Source organism: Balaenoptera acutorostrata, chromosome 7, assembly GCF_949987535.1.
Source record: "Balaenoptera acutorostrata chromosome 7, mBalAcu1.1, whole genome shotgun sequence".
In the NCBI taxonomy this organism is placed as follows: domain Eukaryota; kingdom Metazoa; phylum Chordata; class Mammalia; order Artiodactyla; family Balaenopteridae; genus Balaenoptera; species Balaenoptera acutorostrata.
The window spans coordinates 45,809,333-45,832,498 of NC_080070.1; the positions used below are offsets into that span (position 1 = coordinate 45,809,333).

The following is a 23,166-nucleotide window of genomic DNA, read 5'->3' on the forward strand; positions in this document are numbered from 1 at the left end:
CAAGGATGTCCACTCTCGCCACTATTATTCAACATAGTTTTGGAAGTCCTAGCCATGGCAATCAGAGAAGAAAAAGAAATTAAAGGAATACAAATTGGAAAAGAAGTAAGACTGTCACTGTTTGCAGATGACATGATACTATACATAGAGAATCCTAAAGATGGTACCAGAAAACTACTAGAGCTAATCAATGAATTTGGTAAAGTTGCAGGATACAAAATTAATGCACAGAAATCTCTTGCATTCCTATACACTAATTATGAAAAACCTGAAAGAGAAATTATGGAAACACTCCCATTTACCACTGCAACAAAAAGAATAAAATACCTAGGAATAAACCTACCTAAGGACACAAAAGACCTGTATGCAGAAAACTATAAGACAATGATGAAAGAAATTAAAGATGATACAAACAGATGGAGAGATATACCATGTTCTTGGATTGGAAGAATCAATAATATGTAAATGACTATACTCCCCAAAGCAATCTACAGATTCAATGCAATACCTATCAAATTACTAATGGCATTTTTTACAGAACTAGAACAAAAAAATCTTAAAATTTGTATGGAGACACAAAAGACCCCGAATAGCCAAAGCAGTCTTGAGGGGAAAAAAAACGGAGCTGGAGGAATCAGACTCCCTGACTTCAGACTGTACTACAAGCTACAGTAATCAAGACAATATGGTACTGGCACAGAAACAGAAATATAGATCAATGGAACAGGATAGAAAGCCCAGAGATAAATCCATGCAGCTATAGTCAACTCATCTATGACAAAGGAGGCAAGGATATTCAATGGAGAAAAGAGTCTCTTCAATAAGTGGTGCTGGGAAAACTGGGCAGCTGAATGTAAAAGAATGAAATTAGAACACTCCCTAACACCATACACAAAAATAAACTCAAAATGGATTAGAGACCTAAATGTAAGACCGGACACTATAAAACTCTCAGAGGAAAACATAGGAAGAACACTCTTTGACATAAATCACAGCAAGATCTTTTTTTGATCCACCTCCTAGAGTAATGGAAATAAAAACAAAAATAAATAAATGGGACCTAATGAAACTTAAAAGCTTTTGCACAGCAAAGGAAACCACAAGCAAGACGAAGAGACAACCCTCAGAATGGGAGAAAATATTTGCAAATGAATCAATGGACAAAGGATTAATCTCTAAAATATATAAATAGTTCATGCAGCTCAATATTAAAAATACGAACAACCCAATCCAAAAATGGGCAGAAGATCTAAATAGCCATTTCTCCAAAGAAGACATACAGATGGCCAAGAAGCACATGAAAAGCTGCTCAACATCACTTATTATTAGAGAAATGCAAATCCAAACTACAATGAGGTATCACCTCACATCAGTTAGAATGGGCATCATCAGAAAAACTACAAACAACAAATGCTGGAGAGGGTGTGGAGAAAAGGGAACCCTCTTGCACTGTTGCTGGGAATGTAAATTGATACAGCCACTATGGAGAACAGTACGGAGGTTCCTTTAAAAATTAAGAATAGAATTACCATATGACCCAGCAATCCCACTCCTGGGCATATACCCAGAGAAAACCATAATTCAAAAAGACACATGCACCCCAATGTTCACTGCAGCACTATTTACAATAGCCAGTACACGGAAGCAACCTAAATGCCCATCGACAGACGAATGGATAAAGAAGATGTGGTACATATATATAACAGAATATTACTAAGCCATAAAACGGCATATTACTAAGCCATAAAAAGGAATGAAATTGGGTCATTTGTAGAGATGTGGATGGACCTAGAGACTGTCATACAGAGTGAAGTAAGTCAGAAAAAGAAAAACAAATATTGTATATTAATGCATATATGTGGAACCTAGAAAAATGGTGCAGATGAACCGGTTTGCAGGGCAGAAATAGAGACACAGTTGTAGAGGACAAACATATGGACACCAAGGGGGGAAAGTGGCGGGGTGGTGGGGTGGTGGTGTGATGAATTGGGCGATTGAGATTGACATGTATACACTGATGTGTATAAAACGGATAACTAATAAGAAACTGCTGTATAAAAAAATAAATTCCAGGGCTTCCCTGGTGGCGCAGTGGTTGAGAGTCTGCCTGCTAATGCAGGGGACACGGGTTCGAGCCCTGGTCTGGGAGGATCCCACATGCCGCGGAGCAACTGGGCCCGTGAGCCACAACTGCTGAGCCTGCGCGTCTGGAGCCTGTGCTCCGCAACAAGAGAGGCTGCGATAGTGAGAGGCCCGCGCGCCGCGATAAGGAGTGGCCCCCACTTGCCGCAACTGGGGAAAGCCCTCGCGCGGAAACGGGGACCCAACACAGCCAAAGATAAAAAATATTAAATAAGTAATAAATAAAAAATTAAAAAATAAATAAATAAATAAATAAATTCCAAAAAAATGGAGAGAGAAAAGAAAATCTCAGACAAAAGAGAAACCTACATTGCCAAAGTGAAAATGTCAGGGAACTAGATCCCACATGCCACAGCTAATAGATTCCCCCATGTCGCTTCCCTGGTGCCACAGTGGTTAAGAATCCGCCTGCCAATGCAGGGGACGCGGGTTTGAGCCCTGGTCCAGGAAGATCCCACATGCCATGGAGCAACTAAGCCCATGCGCCACAAGTACTGAGCCTGCACTCTAGAACCCGTGAGCCACAACTACTGAAGCCTGTGTACCTAGAGACTGTGCTCTGCAACAAGAGATGCCACCGCAATGAGAAGCCCGTGCACCACAACGAATAGTAGCCCCCGCTCGCCACAACTAGAGAAAGCCCATGCGCAGCAACGAAGACCCAACACAGCCAAAAATAAAATAAATAAAGAAAAAATAAATTTATTAAAAAAAAAAAAAGATTACCCCATGTCGCAACTAAAAGATCCCGTGTGCCGCAACAAAGATCCAACGTGACGCAACTAAGACCCAGTGCAGCCGAATATATAAATAAATATTTTTTTAAAAAATAAAAAATAAACTTCTGGAGAAGAAAAAAATAGAATGGTAACCCTAACCACTTTTTCCTTGAAAATTTTTATCATTCAAAGGTCCAGGGACTTCTCTGGTGGAGCAGTGGTTAAAAATCCGCCTGCCAATGCAGGGGACATGGGGTTGAGCCCTGGTCAAGGAAGATCCCACATGCCGTGGATCAACTAAGCCCGTGTGCCACAACTACTGAAGCCCGTGTGCCTAAAGCCAATGCTCTGCAATAAGAGAAGCCACTGCAATGAGAAGCCTGCGCACCACAACAAAGATTAACCCCTGCTCACCACAACTAGAGAAAGCCCACAGGTAGCAACAAAGACCCAATGCAGTCAAAAATAAATAAGTATATACACTAATATGTATAAAATAGATAACTAATAAGAACCTGCTGTATAAAAAATAAAATTCAAAAAAATAAAAATAAATTAATATTAAAAAAAAAAAGTCCAGGACAGGGTTTCCTTGGTGGTACAGTGGTTAAGAATCCGCCTGCTAATGCAGGGGACACAGGTTCAAGCCCTGGTCCAGAAAGATCCCCCATGCTGCCGAGCAACTAAGCCCGGCGCCACAACTACTGAGTCCATGTGCCACAACTACTGAAGCTCGTGCGCCTAGAGCCGTGCTCTGCAACAAGAGAAGCCACCACAATGATAAGCCCACGCACCGCAATGAAGCATAGCCCCCGCTCACCGCAACAAAGCGTAGCCCCCGCTCGCCGCAACTAAAGAAAGGTCGTGTGCAGCAACAAAGACCCAATGCAGCCGAAAATAAACAAATAAATTAATTTCAAAAAAAAAGGTCCAGGACAAATTAAAAAAAGAAAGAGTAGAAACTGCTAAGCTCTTACCTGGAAAAAGGGATAACACCGTCATCAGGGCACCCACCAATTTATTCACTGGAGAAATATAAAAGAGAACCTGAAATGGAGTCAATCAAAATTAAATCAGAAAATCCATGAGTCCACAATGATACTTTAAAACAAGAAAAAAGAAAAGAAGGGAGAGGGGAAAACTCTTCTTACAGAAGTATAACAGCTAATGCATACAGAATTTATGATAGAATCAAAAAATCACCAAGCATCTATCATGGTTCAGGTAAAAATTACCAATGGATGCTAAAACTACTGTGAAAGGTTGTTGGGTAACAGGATATCCACATACCTTCAAATTTATCAACCCACAGTTTACCTATTAATTGCAAAGAGAAAAAACAAGTACCTAATTTGAAGAAACCCGGCAACCACCACCTGAATCAGATCATCAAATTTCACATTGCCAATAATAATACAAACAGTTATGGGGCTCCTGTTGTGATGCCCTGAGAAGGATACACCACCACCTGTATTCTTGCCAAAAAAGTTTAATCTGAAACTAGTGACAAGACAACAATCAGACAAATCTAATATTATAATGCAACTAATCTGGATTCTTAAAAAAAAAAAAAAATTAAAAGGCCAACGTCATAAAAACAAAAACACAGCGCGGTGGTGCCACTGTTTGAGATTAAAGGAAGCTAACAATGCAATAAATGATCCTTGGTCCCCAGATTAAGAAAAGCAACCAGCTTATAGGACATTATTATGACATCTGGGGAAATCTGAAAATGGACTACACATTAGATAGCACTTATTATATCAATCTTAAATTTCTTGAATGTGAAAATGGTATTTTGTCTATGTAGGAATGTACCCTTATTCTTAACAAATATATCCTAAAGCAGGTGTCCCCAACCCCGGGGCCACGGACTGGTGCCCGTCCAGGGCCTGTTAGGAACCGGGCCGCACAGCAGGAGGTGAGCGGCCGGCGAGTGAGCAAAGCTTCATGTGCTGCTCCCCATCGCTTGCATTACCGCCTGAACCATCCCCCCTGCCCCGCCCCCGATCCATGGAAATACCGTCTTCCACGAAACTGGCCCCTGGTGCCAAAAAGGTTGGGGACTGCTGTCCCAAAGTATTTAGGGATGAAGTACCATGGAGTCTACAAATTAGTTTAAAAGTATTTTGATTCAGGGAGAAAAATGAACACGTATAAAGCAATGTAATACAAAAGCAAAATGTTAACAACTCATAAATACAAATGAAGGGTATAAAAGTGTTCATTATATATTACTCTATCAGCTTTCCTGTAGGTTTGACATTTTTCAGAATAAAAATTGAGAAAAATTAAACTGGAACAGGGTTCAGTTAGATATTGCACTAAAACTAACGCTGGTGAAAATTAGAGGAAAAAAACAAGCATATAGTTGCTCAGGTGAGATTTTTTTCTTTTTTTAAACAATTAAATCATTTAGTGGCACTAAGTGATATCCGGTAAAGCATAGCACCCACAATCTCCTGTGCTCTCCTTACACATTGCTTATTTGAGTGCTTTGTAAGTATAGAGAAACCAAGACTGCATTAAAAGATGTCCTTACTTTATCAAACCAATATAAAAAGTGTGTACCTGTGATTTGCCACATTAAATAAAGTCTACTTGATCATAAATGTCACTGCATGTGGCTAGGCTAAATATTATTTTGCAAAATTTTATTTCAGATACATGTATCTACATGGGCTCTAGGTTGCAACGAAAAACATTTTTTATTATGGGTTGCAATAAAAAGTTTGAAACCTACAACTCAACAACAAAAAAACAAACCTGATTAAAAATGGGCAAAGGATTTGGATACACATTTCTCCAAGGAAGATATGCAAGTGGCCAAAAAGCACATGAAAAGGTGCTCAACATAACTAATCATTAGGAAAATGCAAATCAAACCCAGGAGATATCACCTCATACCTATTAGGGATGGCTACTATCAAAACACCTGAAAATAACAAGTGTTGGAGAGGATGTGGATAAATCGGAACACTTATGCACTGTTGGTAGGAATGTAAAATGATGTAGCTACTGTGGAAAAGATGGCAGTTCCTCAAAAAATTAAAAATAGAACTAACGTGATCCAGCAATACCACTTCTGGGTATACACTCAAAAAACTGAAAGCAAGGTCTTGAAGAGACATACATAGACCCATGTTCATAGCAGCATTATTCATGACAGCCAAAATGTGGTATGTACATACATGGAATATTATTCATCCTTAAAAAGGGAGGAAATTCGGACATCTGTTGTACATGGATGAACCTTGAGGACACTATGCTAAGTGAAATAAGCCAGTCACAAAAAGAAACACCTATGATTTCATTTATATGAGGAACCTAGAGTAGCCCAATTCATAGAGACAGAAAGTAGAAGGGTGGTTGCCAGCAGGTGGGAGAAGGGGAGAACGAGGAGTTAGTGTTTAATGGGTACAGAGTTTCAGTTTTGCACAATGAAAAGTTTTACAGATGGATGATAATAGTACAACATGAACATACTTAACACCACGAAACTGTACACTTAAAAATAGTTAAGATGGTTAATTATATGTTATGTGTATTTTACAAGTATAAACTTTTTTTAAAGGTTGAAACACTGTACTAGTACGTGTTAGTTTCATTCACTTTTTAAAAATTTACTTTTTTTCTGTTTGAAGAAAGAATACATATTCATCCAGAAAGCTAGAATAAAGAAAAGTGTATTTCCTTCTTAAAAATATAGCCGATATTCTCACCAAACTGTTGCTGTCTTTCCTCCTACTCTCTTTTCAATGAATATATATTTATTTATAAAATTGGAATCATGGGCTTGATATGTAGCTGGGCAAACTTTTTTCACTTAACATGCCATGAAACATCTTTACAACAATAAAAAAACCCGCCCAGAATCTTTTTTGTTGTTTGGAAATTATATACAAAATAAATCAATACTTACTTAGTCACTGATAATTCATTATTAAAAATGACTGAAAGAGGGCTTCCCTGGTGGCGCAGCGGTTGAGAATCTGCCTGCCAATGCAGGGGACACGGGTTCGAGCCCTGGTCCGGGAAGATCCCACATGCCACGGAGCAACTGGGCCCGTGAGCCACAATTACTGAGCCTGCGCGTCTGGAGCCTGTGCTCCGCAACAAGAGAGGCCGCGATAGTGACAGGCCCGAGCACCGCGATGAAGAATGGCCCCCGCTTGCCGCAATGGGAGGAAGTCCTCGCACAGAAACGAAGACCCAACACAGCCATAAGTAAATAAATAAATAAATAAATAAAAAATTAAAAAAAATGACTGAAAGAATCTCTTAGATAGAGCTTTGCATCAACTAAGATTAATTCTGGAAAATAAACCTCTAAGAGGACAATTACTGGGCCAAACAGATAAACATTTTTATGGAAACAAAATATACTGGATATTGTGAATGGCTGACTCTCCAATATCCATTCCACCCTACTCTACTGAGCACAGTAATACAGTGTATACAACTGGCCACAGATTCAGGAATGGCTCCTCATTACTCTAAACCAGAAGTCAGCAAACTTTTCTATAGAGGGTCAGATAGTAAGCATTTTTCATTTGTGGGCCATTTGGTCTCTGTCCCAACTACTCAACTGTCCCACTGTAATACAAAAGCAGCCATAAACAATAAGAAAAAGAATGGCCTTAACTATGTTCCAAAAAAACTTTATTTACAACATAGGTGGTAGACCAGATTTGGCCCTGGGGCCTAGTGTGTAGACTCTTGGTCTAAAATCCCTCATCTAAATCTTTGATCTAAAATCATTGCAATCCCATCCCTTTGTACTAGAGAGTGGTCTGGAACCCAGGTTTAAGCCAATCAGTACAGGCATTTCTTTGACAACAATTACTGGTTCTGGGTAGGCACATGGCCTCATAGGCCCAAAGGAATTGACAGGAAGAATCTTTACTAAATGGTTTGGGAAGAGGTATTATCTCTGCCACCAGTTATAGCTAAGGAAGCACATAGTTCAATTACTGTTGGCAGTTATCCTACACTACAAGGGAAGTTAGGCTCAAGATAAAGCAAGCACTGTGGACCATAGAACAAAGAGATGGAAAAAATCTAGGTATTTAATTATATTGTCAAACCATGCAGTCAATCCACTCTGAAGTCTGAAGCGAGCCAATACATTTCCTTATTTTTTAAGTCAATTTAAGTTGAGTTTTCGGGACTTCCTGGGTGGTCCAGTGGTTAAGACTCTGCGCTTCCACTCTAGGGGGCATGGGTTTGATCCCTGGTAGAGTAACTAAGATCCCTCATGCCGCACCGCATGGCAACCAATCAATCAATCAAAAGAACTTTGTTATCTATAGTCAAAACCATTCTGATAACTGAATACTATCAAACTGCCCCCAAAAAAGACTGCACGAATTTACACTTCTATAGTAGTCGACAAAAATATGTGCTTTAGCTCACTGTACTTTTATAGCCAAAAAAGTCTTAATTTTTATTTTACCATTAGTTTCAATTTTATATAGTATTTAAGAAATGTCAATAAATATTAAATATTAAATATTCCAAACATTCAAATCTCACCTTTTTTTCAAGAAGAATTAGTTTAAACAGGATTAGGACCTGAAGAAAGAAAAAAAAATTGTATTAAAATAAGAAACTCAAGCCTATTTTTCATTTGCCTTTGCCTCTCCTCAAACATAACCATGTATCATTGAATCAAAAATATTAAATAATTCTAGTGCTTTAAACACTACATTGAAAATTATGAACTTATACTGAGAAATTCCTGTGTCCTCTAAAAATGTGAATACCGCTAAAATTGCTATTGAATTGCACTTTTTGGAATAAGTTGCGCCAGTTTTTCTTGAAATATCTGCAAGCTCCTTAAAGGTAAGGTACTATTCATTTACTTCTGGATGTCCAGGGCATTCACAGAGCAGATACTCATTACAGCTGTTAAGTTAATGATCAATGTGTGTATGTCCCAGTCAACAGACGCCTTAAGAATAGAGATCAAAAGATATAAGTGTAGATATTTTACTGGAAAATGTTTCACTCTCAGGGCAACATATAAAATATTCTGCAAGATAAAAACATGCTTCTTGCAGATGTGGTATATATATACAATTGAATACTACTCAGTCATAAAAAAGAATGAAATAATGCCATTTGCAGCAACATGGATGGACCTAGAGATTATCATACTAAGTGAAGTAAGTCAGAAAGAGAAAGACAAATGCCACAGGTATCACTTATATGTGGAATCTAAAATATGACATAAATGAACTTATCCATGAAAGACTCACAGATGTAGAGAACAGACATGTAGTTGCCACGTGTGTATGGGGGGGGTGTGGGGGAGGAGTGAATTGGGAGTCTGGGATTGGTAGATGCAAGCTATTATATAGAGAATGGATAAACAACAAGGTTCTATAGCACGGGGAATGATACTCAACATCCTGTGAAAAAAAGAAAAGTTTCTTTCCACTCTGATTTCATGATATCCAAAATTACAAAAACCATAGAAAAAAGTATCCTATCCTGCACAGAAATAAACAGACACTATTTGTATACTTTTAGAAATTTCTATCATATAAGCACTACCAACACTTTCAACTTTGTATCACTATGACAGCTGTCTCAGAAAAACTAAAACATGGTTATGCCACAATCTGCATTAGACCATGCAGCTCATGGAATTTGCCCAGTTAAATAATTTTAGTACATCATAAATTAAATAACGTATCATACCTTGTGTCGAAAATGAAGTACAAGATCTCGAGGAGACAGACCTATAATGTTAAAAAAAAAAGCTAATCTGTCACTACAACCTACTGTTTTTGTCAAAGAAAGTTTTAACCTCCTCAAAAGAAAGGCAGGTAAAAGTAGGAATATGCAAATATTTAAATATTTATGTAATATCTCGTTGTGCACACGCATAATCAGAATTTATCAAATACTGTTAACAGTCAAACAGCACTGCGATAGAACTTTCTGCAATAATGAAAATGTTCTAAATCTTCACTGTCCAATAGAGTAGCCATATGTGGTCACTGAGCACTTGAAATATGGCAAGTGTGACTGACAAACTGATTTTTAAATTTTATTTAATTTCTATTAATTCTAATCTAAATGTAAACAGTCACATGTGGCTAGTGGCTCGTGTTGTGGTCATGCAGCTCTAACACCTCCCCATTTTCCAGCCATCTTACAAATTACCCAAGTTTAGAAATTATAAAGCTTGTACTACTGTGGCAGTCAATCATTTAAACATGGTTTTTGGTCACTACACCCCATAGGCTACTATTTCTGAATCACAATCTTCTCTGATCATCTGCCATAAGACAAGATAAATTAATTTAGAGAAAAACATATTCTCAGAATAGGAGCTTCGTAACCAGCTTACATTACACACAGGATTGCAAAAGTGAAGTTCCAGGGTTTGGCTACATCATGCTAAAATGGGAATTGAGCAAGCATAAACCACTATGTGATCAACAATTTTTTTAAAACATGAAAAGAACATTTATTGAGTGCCTAACACATGAACGAATGTTCTGGGTTGTCAAAATAGCATAAAACCCTCAACTTGAAAAATCTTAGAATAGAAAAGAGCTAATAAGCAGATCTCTCTCTCTTGCTCTCCCTCTGTTATGACAGGGAATTGACCTGGTCAGCATTAATGTAAGGAAAAGAAAAAACTTCCATTATTACTCTGAAAAGCAGAAATTTTCCTTATACAATAATAGTTGTAAATTTTGTATTTAAGTATGTTACAACCCTTCTTAATGTAAATACTGCCTAAGAAGATATTTAAGGAAGCAGCAGCATCAAATGTTGGAGAATTTAGATCCCATATAGAAACGTAATTCTTATCATGAAGTTTTACATGCAACTCAGCATGCCAAACAAAAAGAAATGAGGGCATTTCTTCTGACTTGTAAAAAAGTGACTTACCGGGCTTCCCTGGTGGTGCAGCAGTTGAGAATCTGCCTGCCAATGCAGGGGACACGGGTTCGAGCCCTGGTCTGGGAAGATCCCACATGCCGCGGAGCAACTAAGCCCGTGAGCCACAACTACTGAGCCTGCGCGTCTGGAGCCTGTGCTCCGCAAGAAGAGAGGCCGCGACAGTGAGAGGCCCGCGCACTGCGATGAAGAGTGGCCCCCGCTCACCGCAACTGGAGAAAGCCCTCACACAGAAACGAAGACCCAACACAGCCAAAAATAAATGAATAAATAAATAAATTTATAAAAAAAAGTGACTTACCAAGATATACCTGGGATCCTTCTAATGAAGTTCCTCCCAGGGAACTATTCATATGTTCATAGAGCTCCTATAAAATACAAATTCAGTTTAGAACACTTTACTATCATTTTAGACACTGAATTAGAAATGGGATGACCAAGGGAAAATTGGTTCTTTAACTGAGGCAATTTTGTCTCTCTGAAACTTGCCAGTTTCCAGCAATCCTTCCTTCTCTTCCTCTACATATTAGAGCTTGATTCATTCCCATGGTGGTACGGATTCCTAGGATAAATTTCCTCTACTTCCTTGCTAAATAACTAACTGTCCTACTCTCACTAGAATCCAGGAGAGATCCATGTTCTATACATCCATGGCAGCCTCAAGAAAAACATATTATCCATCTTCAGTAAAATAGAAATGTGGTTTTTCTGTGTTTTTTAGTATGGGAGTTAGGATCCAGAAATGTGATATATAAACATACTGTTCAGTGTATTATTAAGATAACAAATGTAGAGAAGCAATGCCGTAGCGAAAGGGCTATTATCCATTAACAGAAACATTTATGTTATAGTCAACTGTCAATCATTATTTTCTAATAAAAGATATTTCATTAAGTTTAATAAGTATGAACTGTACAGTTTGGGATGATCATTGGCCCTTCAATATTATTTTCAAAGAAGAACGTCCTTCTTAAGCTAATAAATGATTAGCTCACACAATATTAAAAATCTACTTGATTCATGAATCTGTCTTCACACACATCTGTGGGGGGGATAAAGTTACCTTTAGAATGGAAATTTGGGAAAAATCCTTCTCTTCAAAATATGCATGCGTAATGAGTTGAAGTTTTGCTTGAAGTAAGCCATAGAGAGGCTTAAAGAAAAAGAGAAATTACCATTAGTTTGATAATAGTGAAAAAACAAACACCCCACAACTTTTTAACTTGAAAAGACCAAGAAGGAAAAAGTTACTGACAACTTTAGCATCTTATTATTCAGAGCTGAATGTTGTTAAGTCACCGTTCTAGCTCCTGTACTGCAGCTGCAAAGTGCCTGACCCACTCAGAGCACCGGGGCTGAGAGTGAGCACAGACCTCCTGGGTCTTGCTCCAGTCACTCAGCCGCGTAACTCTGGGCACTTAACCTCTCCACGTCTGCTGGCTGATGTGAACATGGGTATATGAAAAGACAGTACATCTTATGGGGCTTTCTCATATTAACACAGGTAAAAGCACTTTCTAGAGTATCTGGCATATAGAAAGCACTTAAATGCTAGCCATCATTATCATAAAATTTAAAACATATCGTAATCCTGCACACTGTTCTGCTAGCTTGTAGTAACGTTTAATCATCCTTATAGCACTAATTCTTATATTCAGTTGAACATTCATGATTAAATTTAATTTCATTTCCCCTTTTTTTGCCCTCTATAGAGGCTTAAAACAACTAGTCTGTGTCCTTTATAATATCCTATATAATATTCTTTTCTGTATCTGAAAAAAGTTACTCCTTAATTCTTATTTCTCTATTTAAAACCTTCTTCCTACCATTTCCATCCTTTTATGTTCTGTTCTAGATGTTTTCTGGTTTCTGTGTCCTTTTTAGGATGCAGAGACTAATGCTAAATATATACTCTAATTAGTTAAAACAAGTAATACTGGAATAGTTTTCTCCCCCAATATCCTGGTTAATATATCATTATTTCTAACTAAATATATTTTTATATATAGACTAAAATGCACTATGAACCACCAAACATTTTTGTGTGAGCTGGCTCTCACCATCCCCCTTGCCTGTTTTATCTGTCTGATAAAACTGGATTTTCATCCCAATTTTATCATATAGCAGTTACATGTTCATGAGAGTTAGACATTTTTTCTCTGAGATATATCTTTATTTGTGAAATGAGAACAATAAATACTTAGATCTCTCTTCTTATGAGGATTAAAATGACAACTATATCTAAAAAGTGCCTGGTATAGAACACTTGACATATAGGCACTTGATAAATGGCACTTATTATTACTGTTCTTTGAAGAATTATTCAGGAAGCCTTTCAACATGTTGTGTTTATTCAATATCCAGCACTCCTATACTTTGGTCATCTGGTCCAGTATTAAAAAACAATAATTCACTGATGTGTATTTTTTCAGGCTACCCTTCTAGAAACTGTGTACAGGAATCAGATTAGCAATTTACCAATTTTCTGATATTGAAGTGTTTTATAACCATTCCTTTTCTAGGAGACTATTCTTGCCCTATATTTAAAATTACTTGGGACTTCCCTGGTGGCGCAGTGGTTAAGAATCCGCCCGCCATGCAGGGGACATGGGTTCAAGCCCTGGTCTGGGAAGATCCCATATGCCGCAGAGCAACTAAGCCCACGCACACAACTACTGAGCCTGCGCTCTAGAGCCCACAACCCACAACTACTGAGCCCGCGTGCCTAGAGCGTGTGCTCCACAAAAAGAGAAGCCACTGCAGTGAGAAGCCCGTGCACCGCACGGAAGAGCAGCCCCCGCTCGCTGAAAACTAGAGAAAGCCCGCGCACAGCAATGGAGACCCAACACAGCCAAAAAACAGAAAAAAAAAAAAATTACTATCTTGGAACAAATATCCTGATCCTCAAAATCTTATTAGTAAGGTCCATAGTACTAAATTATTCTCACTCAGGTTTTGTTTTGTTTTTTTAAAGCTTAGTACTAAGCAAGCTACATTTAAATTGTCTGTGAATATAAGAAATTGCAACAATTGGAGACAAAATAATTAAATAAAACCATAGTTTTGTTGGTGATTAGGCTAATGAAATATTCTCAGTTTTGCACTAGGTTAACTGCAGAAACATCTGTACTCAGTAATCATATAGATCTAAGATAATTAATATGATAGCTATCTAGATATTTTTTCCCACAAACAGAATTGGGGGGACTATATTTTACATGTAGAACTAGGTATCTGGTGTTACTGGTAAAGGTGTTATTACCCCATTAATAATACAAATGAGACATCACAAATGATTTAATAGAGACAGCTATGAAAAATAAGAAATGCTATATATTTTCTTTTGAAAACTAAAAAGTTAAAATGATTATAAACTTGCATCTGATCAACCTGTACAGAGAAGAAACAATTTTAAAGTGTTGTTATAGTACAATTCATTATGTCATTTCCTTTCCTCAAACATTTTTAGTTTTTTTTTTTTTTTTTTTTTTTTTTTAACGTTCCAACTACTGTGCTAGGGCTGGTACTTTATAATTTTATTATTTTTATTTATTTATTTATTTTTGGCTATGTTGGGTCTTCGTTTCTGTGCGTGGGCTTTCTCTAGTTGCGGCAAGTGGGGGCCACTCCTCATCACGGTGCGCGGGCCTCTCACTGTCGCGGCCTCTCTTGTTGCGGAGCACAAGCTCCAGACGCGCAGGCTCAGTAGTTGTGGCTCATGGGCCTAGTTGCTCCGTGGCATGTGGGATCTTCCCAGACCAGGGCTCGAACCCGTGTCCCCTGCATTGGCAGGGAGATTCTCAACCACTGCACCACCAGGGAAGCCCCATTTTTAGTTTTTAAAGAGCAAGCTAGGGATACAATTTTTCACTGCAAAGAGCCACGCACTTTTGTATCATCAATAAAATCTGAGTAATTATGATACTTTGAATATTAGTAAAATATTACTTATCCACAGTCTCGAGAACAAAACAAAGCTGGATAAATTAAATATATCAGATGCCTCATTTTGCTCACATATCAACCTCCTTCCCCAAAACTGATCTATTAGATTTCCTCCCTCTTAACTAGTTTTGGGCAGAGGGGAAATGAGAGTGAACCTGCTGAAAGGCAAAGAGGAGATTCAAGAGCATCAACAATAAGCCTCTGACTAATTTTAATGTATCACTGTTTTCATAAATCTCTCCTCATTCTAATAATGCTTTATCATCAAATAAAAAGCTGCCATGAGTGTTTAACATTAACAGGTTATTTGCTCTCTTACCAGCTTGCTTAGAACACAGACACTTTTCTGAACGGTCTCTCTGGTGATATCTGCTTGCCGTACTTTCAATGCCTGTTATAAACAAATAGTCATTATTAAAAATATTTCATGGAAATATTTAAAAATAATTATTTTTCAATATAAAACAGCAATCAGAAAAAGTATCTTGCACTTAATTAAAAGTACTTATTGAGAATCTCAGAAGATATTTATTGAATGAGTAAGTGTCAGCCAGAGCACTCTGCCAGAATCTGGCAGGCAATGGGAATATTAACAGTGAGAGACAATCTCTACTCTCAAGGAATTTACAGTCTGGTGGAGATTACTTTATGTGTAAATTGCCACATCCATAATGCAAATCAGCCATCCCTGGTTCTGGTTTTAAAATGGACACCCCTTTCAGAGACTAATGTTTCTGGTGAGAAAGGGACAGTTTAACAGCTTGTTTCTCCAGAGATGGAAGAATTGTCAGCAGTTTTGTTAAGCTGGTTATTCTACGTTACTGGAGTCTATCCTGGCACACCTGTATTGTATTGTAGCCCAGCCCTGAGCCGTAACTCAAGCCTCAGTGATTCTGAAGATGACTACATGAGATATCTGCAGTTCTCTGCTAGTAGGAAACAGGACTTGATCAACCTCAGGTAAGGTTGTGAGGGCAGTAAGAACGACTCTTCCCCCTCTAGTGTACTGCCTGACGTCTCCTTGCATCTGTCCTGAGGAACATGGGGTCTCAGTGTCTTCAACTGCCTGAGGACTGATGATTTGTCATTAGATTACATCAAGAATAGAGCCTTTCCTCAATCTGTTTCTACCTCTTTACCTTGATTGGATTCATCCATCGGGTCTCAGCTTTGTTCAAAAGGAAAGGAAAGGCTTTCTTCTAGGCTCTAGGGCTCTCTGATGTCTGGTTTATCTGTCTGGTTATCAGATGAGGTGAGAACAACCTGGAGAAATGGGCAACCCCAGTATACTCTGGAGTGCGTCAGACTCAGGAGGTGAGGGAGACAGGCAGTATGAAATGCCACTTAAAGGCTGTCTACGTAGAGCATGAGAACTGTTGTCAATGACAACAGCATCGGAGGAATAATTTTACTAGTGGTTATATAATCTACAGGGGATAAGAGGTAGTGAAAGGAACAGATTTCCAAGAAAGGGCAGCAGCTCAATTCATCTCATCTAATAAGATGTAAGGTACATGAAGAAATCAAATGCGTAATTATTCACAGGTTTCTTTATCTTTAAACTCAGTTATTCATTTGAACCACAAACATTTACTGGGTGTGTCCTATGTTCCAGGTCCTGTGCATGGAGGGTTATTTCACGGTAGTTAACTACTTTGCGTATGCTGGGATTTATTCGTGCAGTTTACTTTTAAATGCTTCAGGGAAACACACACACACACAGAGCAAATGTGGTAGAACATTAACAACTGTTGAATGTAGATGGTGGGTATACAGGTGTTTATTGTGCAATTCTTTTAATTTATCTGCGTGTTTGAAACGTTCATTATAAAAGTTGAAAGAAAATTTTTAAAGACTTACTAAGTTAATTACCCACCTGAGGAAGCTTTTAAAACTTTGTAATTGCCTAGGATCTACTACCAGAGATTCTACCTCAGTCTGTAGAAGGAAAGGCCCGGCAAGTATACTTAAATTAAAAAAAAAGTCTCTGGGGCTTCCCTGGCAGTCCAGTGGTTGGGACTCTGTGCTTCCACTGTAGGAGGCACAGGTTCGATCCCTGGTCAGGGAACTAAGATCCCGCATGCTGTGGCCAAAAAAAAAAAAGAAAAGAGTCTCCATGTAGTTCTGGTTAAAAATCATTGTTTTAGAGCAGTGGTTCACAGTCTTGCCTACATGGTTTATAGTCTTGCCTACATATTAGAATCACCTGGGGAACTTTTAATACTCCTGCTGCCCGGAACATTAAATCAGAATCTCTGGGGTTGGGCCCTAGTCATCCCAAGTATCTAAAGCTCACCAGGTGATTCCAACGTGAAGCTGAAGTTGAAAAGCGCTCACTACTCCAGAGTATTAATGATTTCATAAGAGGAAAGAGATCTTTACTCAGAAAGGGTATCCCCACCACAAAAAGAACGGTGCTGCTCAGAAGCAAACCAGGAAAGGGGAAACTACCCATCTTGGTTTATTTAAATTTATTAATTAGAGATATTATAGTAAGTTAGGCATTAAGCGGGAAGGTAAGTTTAAGAATGATCAAAATCTTAGTTATATATAATTAAGATAACTTGTAAGTAGTTTGCAGCTACTATAAGTACTTTCCATTACTTCTAGAATGTTCCTTAAAAAAAAAAAATACAACACTCATTACCATTCCATTTTTTAAAGTTACATACCAAACACTAGAAATAGAAAACTCAAGGACACCATGAAATTGACATACAGTATTTTGAAGACAAATGGATAATTTTGGTATCACTATCTAAAAACAATGTACAAAATATTATACAATACAAATATAATTAGTCGCCAATGTCAATTTAGAAAAACATTCATGTGAATAAACTGGTACTATAGAGAAAACAGCTACATAGTTTATAAAAATTTAAAACAATATCACAGGTACCACATGAAACATAAAGACTGTGTATTTCCCCAAATTCTACATCTGAAGTGGCCAACAATTAAACAATTTTTTAGCGTTTTTTAGTGTTAATTCATTTTAACTGTACCTTGGCTTCAATTTGTCGATAGCAAGAGATACCATATACAGTGGCCCCATTTCCATTTCTGGGCGGCAAGTGAAAAAACACAGTATCTAAGAGATATACAGAAAAAGGTAAATACCAAAGTGGACTACCTGTATTAATAATGAACTCTGACGTTATTATAATGCAGTCACTTAAACAAAAACGATGAAGTAACAAGGAACCCAGGTCAGACTTATTTCTAGCACCACAACCACTGGTTTCTTAGAATTCCTCTCACTGCCTTCCAGTGTACACTCATCACAAAAAGCCCAAGAGGCTGAATCATAACAGGTCGAATTGAGACTACAATCACTTTTCTCAGAAAATACTTTATTATACAGGATTATTCCAGATAAAAAGAAAGTAAAGAATCATACAAACCAAAGGCAACACATAAATTTTGAATAGACCCAAGAAATTCTTGGGACAATTGGGGAAATTTGAACATAGATTAGATATCAGATGGTATTATGGAATTACTGTTAAATCTCTTAGCTGTGGTAAAAGTCAGAATCGAAAGTCATCCCGGGGAATGATCTTATTTTTACAAGATGCAGGCTGAAGTATTTAAAGTGTCATGATGTTTGCAACTGACTTTCAAACAGTATAGGCAAAACCATACACATAAATAAAGAAAGTTTGTGGGATATTTACTATTCTTCCAACTTTTCTGTATGTTTAAAAGCTTTCATGATAAAAAGGTTAAAAAAAAAAAAGATTTGTGAGGTTAAAAGTACAGCATTTAAATTTTATGTTAGGGACTTCCCTGGTGGCGCAGTGGTTAAGAATCCGCCTGCCAATGCGGGGGACACGAGTTTGAGTCCTTGTCTGGGAAAATCCCACATGCCGCGGAGAAACTAAGGCCATGCGCTACGACTACTGAGCCTGCGCTCTAGAGCCCGTGAGCCACAACTACTGAAGCCCGCACACCTAGAGCCCGTGCTCTGCAACAAGAGAAGCCACAGCAATGAGAAGCCCGCGCACTGAAACGAAGAGTAGCCCCCTCTCTCTGCAACTAGAGAAAGCCTGCGCACAGCAACGAGGACCCAATGCAGCCAAAAATAAATAAAAAAATAAATTTTAAAAATTAATTTTATGTTAAACTGCAGACTAATATTTGCTTCGTTTCATACAAAAATTAGTAAATATTAGAAAAACAAGTAGCCAAACCAAGTTTAATCTGTGTCTTGGTAGAGCCTCTAATACCATAATCAAGTATAGTATATTTCTTCATTAAGCCATTCAAAGCATACGGTGATAGGAACTCAGTACTAACTTCACAGCACTGCTTTATTTGAGGGTGTTAACATGCTCCCCACGCATGCAAGCAAACTTTTAAGCAGAGCACTGTGATGGCAGTGCTCCAGAGGTGGAGAAGCAATCCCAGCTGTTTTCAGGTGGGCACTGGAGGACGAAGCTAGAGCTCCAATCAATCTGCAGCTGGTGCAGGTAAAGCTCCTTAGTTTGTCTCTGAGAGGAGTCTGAAGTTTAAATGCAGAAAGTGCTACCAGTAGCAGATGTCCTAATATGGCTAATCACTTACTTTGGCCAGAGCTCTTGGCAAAGGAGTGGCCAGTGTTCACCAACCATTACCAATATAAGCCTGGCACTTCTCTGCAGATCCTCTAGTATATGACTAACTAGTCATCTCCAAAGAAGCATTTAAATATTTTATGAATAGTCACAATAGGCCAAAGGTCTTTCATTACCAAAGTACTCAGACTCGTGGCAAATTTTTAAAAAAGCCACCTACTGATTGCTCCACTGTCTGTTTACGTACCTTCTTGGTAGTTGTGTGCGCCATCTGGTAAGGCAAGGAAGGGCAAATACTTCCATTCTTCAGGTAGACTGTGACTGTCATGTCCATCTCCTGGAATCAGGGGCGGGTAAGAGAATTCAACCTAAAATGGTAAGGAATGTTAGCCAACAGGTTGATGATCAAAGGGAGCATTATACCCTGGCAGACAAAAATGCTTTCAAATTCTCAATGACAGAACTAAGGATAAGCCATACTTCTTGATGCCATTTTCAGCAAACCTATGGTATAGAAGAGGAAAAAGAAAAAGGGAGGAAAGCCACGGAGCAACTAAGCCCGTGTGCCACAACTACTGAAGCCCGCGTGCCTAGAGCCCCTGATCCGCAACAAGAGGAGCCACCGCAATGAGAAGCCCGTGCACCGCAACGAAGAGTAGCCCCTGCTCGCCGCAACTAGAGAAAGCGCGTGAGCAGCAATGAAGACCCAAAGCAGCCATAAATAAATAAATAGATACATAAAGTTTAAGAAAAAAACCCTAAAGAAAAGAAAGAAAAAATGAGGAAAAAGAAAAAATTTGTAAGCCTTTTCCCCCTTTTTTATTTAAAGGAGTTTAACTTTGATGTGCACGAGGGTAGGGGGTAGTGGTGGTGGTGACTGGATTGGAGATGTACATTTGGGAGCTGTTATCAAATAGACAGTAACTGAAGACATGGAGCCCTGAGAAAAACCAATATCCTCCTGAACTAAGTAGGAGAGATCCAACAAAGGAGCCTAAGAAGTTGAGCCAAGTTCTAGATTTGCTTCCCATCAATTGGCTCCCTTGCTCCCAATACTTGAAGCTTTGAGTTCATGGTTTCGATGGGTTGTTAGGGAGGTGAATGGGCATTAGCCACCACTTCAGGTTATTTTTTTTCCCCAAGACTGAGAACTGATCAATGAAGTCTCTCTAATACTGTTTGTCTTGTAGAAATAACAAAGTTTTTAGTATAAGCCCCCAGTTTCTGGCATTCCCTAGGTTTACTAACATTTTCCCTTTGCTTATGGGTTTTTTTGTCGTTATTTCAATGAGACTTTTGGAGAGGAAGGCAGAATTAAATGCTGAGAACTTGGGTTATCATACTGACGTAAGTTCTAAGTGTCTTATGTTTAATTTTCTTTCAAAGTATATTTAAGCAGGAATTTCCATTGCATTAGTAATAAATACACTGAAGTTGGAACAACATAGGGATAAGAATCACTTTTAGATTCCATCTTTAATGTGGAAAGACGTGAGGGCTCATTTCCCCACATCTCAAGGTAATCAAGGTGCCACCAGTCACATGAGAGCCGATTATAAAAGGGCTTTAATAATGATTATTTTTAACAGGTGATCTAGTTCTATATTGAAAATGTTTAAATTTCCCTGTGCCCACCTCCAGAAGCAATCAACATTTCAATTTGAAAGGATCAGTTACTTAACATAAATTAACTGAAGGCTGGGCATAAATAATCTCAAGCTATATTTCACATTTCTCTGTATCTTCTCTATCATAGCAGTTTTATATTGGCAAATCTTAAAAGTGTAAGGGAAGGCATGGTGTGCTATAGAGGGAAAGACATAAATTCAAAGCTGATGCTATGAAGCTGGTAGTTACAGAGCTAAAAAAAATTCCCAACTCAGAATTCTTGCTTTAACAAGGAAAAAAAAAAAAAAAAAGAAACAAAAAAATAAATTATTGTATTTTATGTAAACACTGAAGTCCAATATATAACACATAAGAAGTCTTGGTAATTATTACAAAATAATTTCTTTTGGAAAACCACTAATTTTTATGTATAGTATTTATTTTAAAAGCATTTAGTATGGAATAAACATGCTTTTAAATAAATATAAACATCATGGACTCAAATTCTCACAAATGCATCATGAAGTATGTTGCTCTTCAGGATCCAAAAAGTTTGCCAACTAAAAATTATCACTTGCGATCTGCCTCTACAAGGATTAGGTCACTAGCCACTGCAGTCACTGACCTTCAACACACCCTGAAAGGAGTTCAGGGCGGAGATCAGGAATGAGGCACTCTGTGCTCTGGGAAAAACTGGCAGAACAGGCCTTCAGATAGTTAGATCTTTTCAGAAGATTTGAGCCCAATTTCTTGCATCTTCTCATATCTAGAAAAGCACTAGAATCATTAACGGAGACATCTGCTCCTCGTGACTAGCAGCAACCCTCTGCCAAAATGTGTGCTTGATTGCACACATCCCCCTTCACCAACTCACACATATACTGGGACTTCCATGGTGGTCCAGCGGTTAAGAATCTGCCTTCAGGGACTTCCCTGGTGGCGCAGTGGTTAAGAATCCGCCTGCCAATGCAGGGGACACGGGTTCAAGCCCTGGTCCGGGAAGATCCCACATGCCGTGGAGCAACTAAGCCCGTGCATCACAACTACTGAGCCTGCGCTCTGGAGCCCGTGTGCCACAACTGCTGAGGCCTGTGCGCCTAGAGCCGGTACTCTGCAGGGAGAGAGGCCACTGCAATGAGAAGCCCGCTCACCGCAACTGGTAAAAACTCATGGGCAGCAACGAGGACCCAATGCAGCCGAAAGTAAAGTAAATAAATAAAATAATAATAGATTTAGGATATTTCCTTAAAAAAAAAAAAAAAAGAAAAATCTGCCTTCCAATGCAGGGGATGCAGGTTCGATCCCTGGTCGGGGAACTAAGATCCCACATGTCAAGGGGCAACTAAGCCCGAGTGCCGCAACTACTGAGCCCACACGCCGCAACGAACAGCCCACACACCACAACGAAGACCCAGCGCAGCAATCAATCAATCAATCAATCAATCAATCAATAAATATCTCCATTAAAAAAAAAATCACACATATACTAACCTCTCCTGCTACCTCTTCAGAGCAGTTCCTCAGAGGTTTCTGAGAGGCTGTCTCCTGGGCTATAGTTCTCATTTTGCCCCAAATAAAACTTAACTCACAACTCTCACGTTGTGTGTGTTTTTTTGTTTGTATTCATTTGACAAGTTTAATGTAGAAAATTCCAAAAGTAAGTAGTATGCCAACGCTCAACCTCTTATTTAATACTTATTTATTTATTTTATTTATTTATTTTGGCTGAGCCAGGTCTTAGTTGCAGCAGGTGGGATCTTCGTTGGGGCATGCGGACTTCTTAGTTGCAGCATGTGAACTCTTAGTTGCGGCATGCGTGTGGGATCTAGTTCCCCAATCAGGGCTCAAACCCAGGCCCCCTGCATTGGGAGCACGGAGTCTTACCCACTGGACCACCACGGAAGTCCCTCAACCTCTTATTTAAACATGGAAATGCAATTTGAAATAATAAAGTTTTTACTCATATATTGAAAAACATGAAAAAGATTATTCATATTTTGTGTTGACAAAAGTATGGGGCTTGGCTGTGGGACTGTAAATTGGTACAGTAGTTTGGATGACTATTTGGCAGTATTATCAAATCAACAATACATTGACTCAGCAATTTCAGTTTTAGGAATTTATCCCACGAATACACAGATATTCACACAGATATGTACAAAAATATTCACAGAAACATGACTTATTGAAGCATAAAAATCGGAAACCTAAATATTCGTCAGAAGATTGGTCAAATAAATTTTACATCAGTTCTATCCAGCTGTAAAAAAGAA

The 23,166-nt window shown here is 38.5% G+C and overlaps 1 protein-coding gene across 1 annotated transcript in view; it reads right to left on the reverse strand.

Annotated features, from left to right (window-relative positions):
- The window catches only part of AVL9 (AVL9 cell migration associated), a 63,812-nt gene that overhangs the window by 25,937 nt on the left and 14,709 nt on the right, over positions 1–23,166 (reverse strand). The window contains exons 2-9 of the mRNA XM_057549691.1: positions 19,533–19,653; positions 17,735–17,820; positions 15,046–15,117; positions 11,845–11,934; positions 11,083–11,149; positions 9,567–9,607; positions 8,397–8,435; positions 3,839–3,908 (exon numbers count right to left, since the gene is read on the reverse strand). Of these exons, the coding sequence (XP_057405674.1) occupies positions 3,839–3,908; positions 8,397–8,435; positions 9,567–9,607; positions 11,083–11,149; positions 11,845–11,934; positions 15,046–15,117; positions 17,735–17,820; positions 19,533–19,653 (586 nt within the window). The remainder of the gene's footprint in view (positions 1–3,838; positions 3,909–8,396; positions 8,436–9,566; positions 9,608–11,082; positions 11,150–11,844; positions 11,935–15,045; positions 15,118–17,734; positions 17,821–19,532; positions 19,654–23,166) is intronic.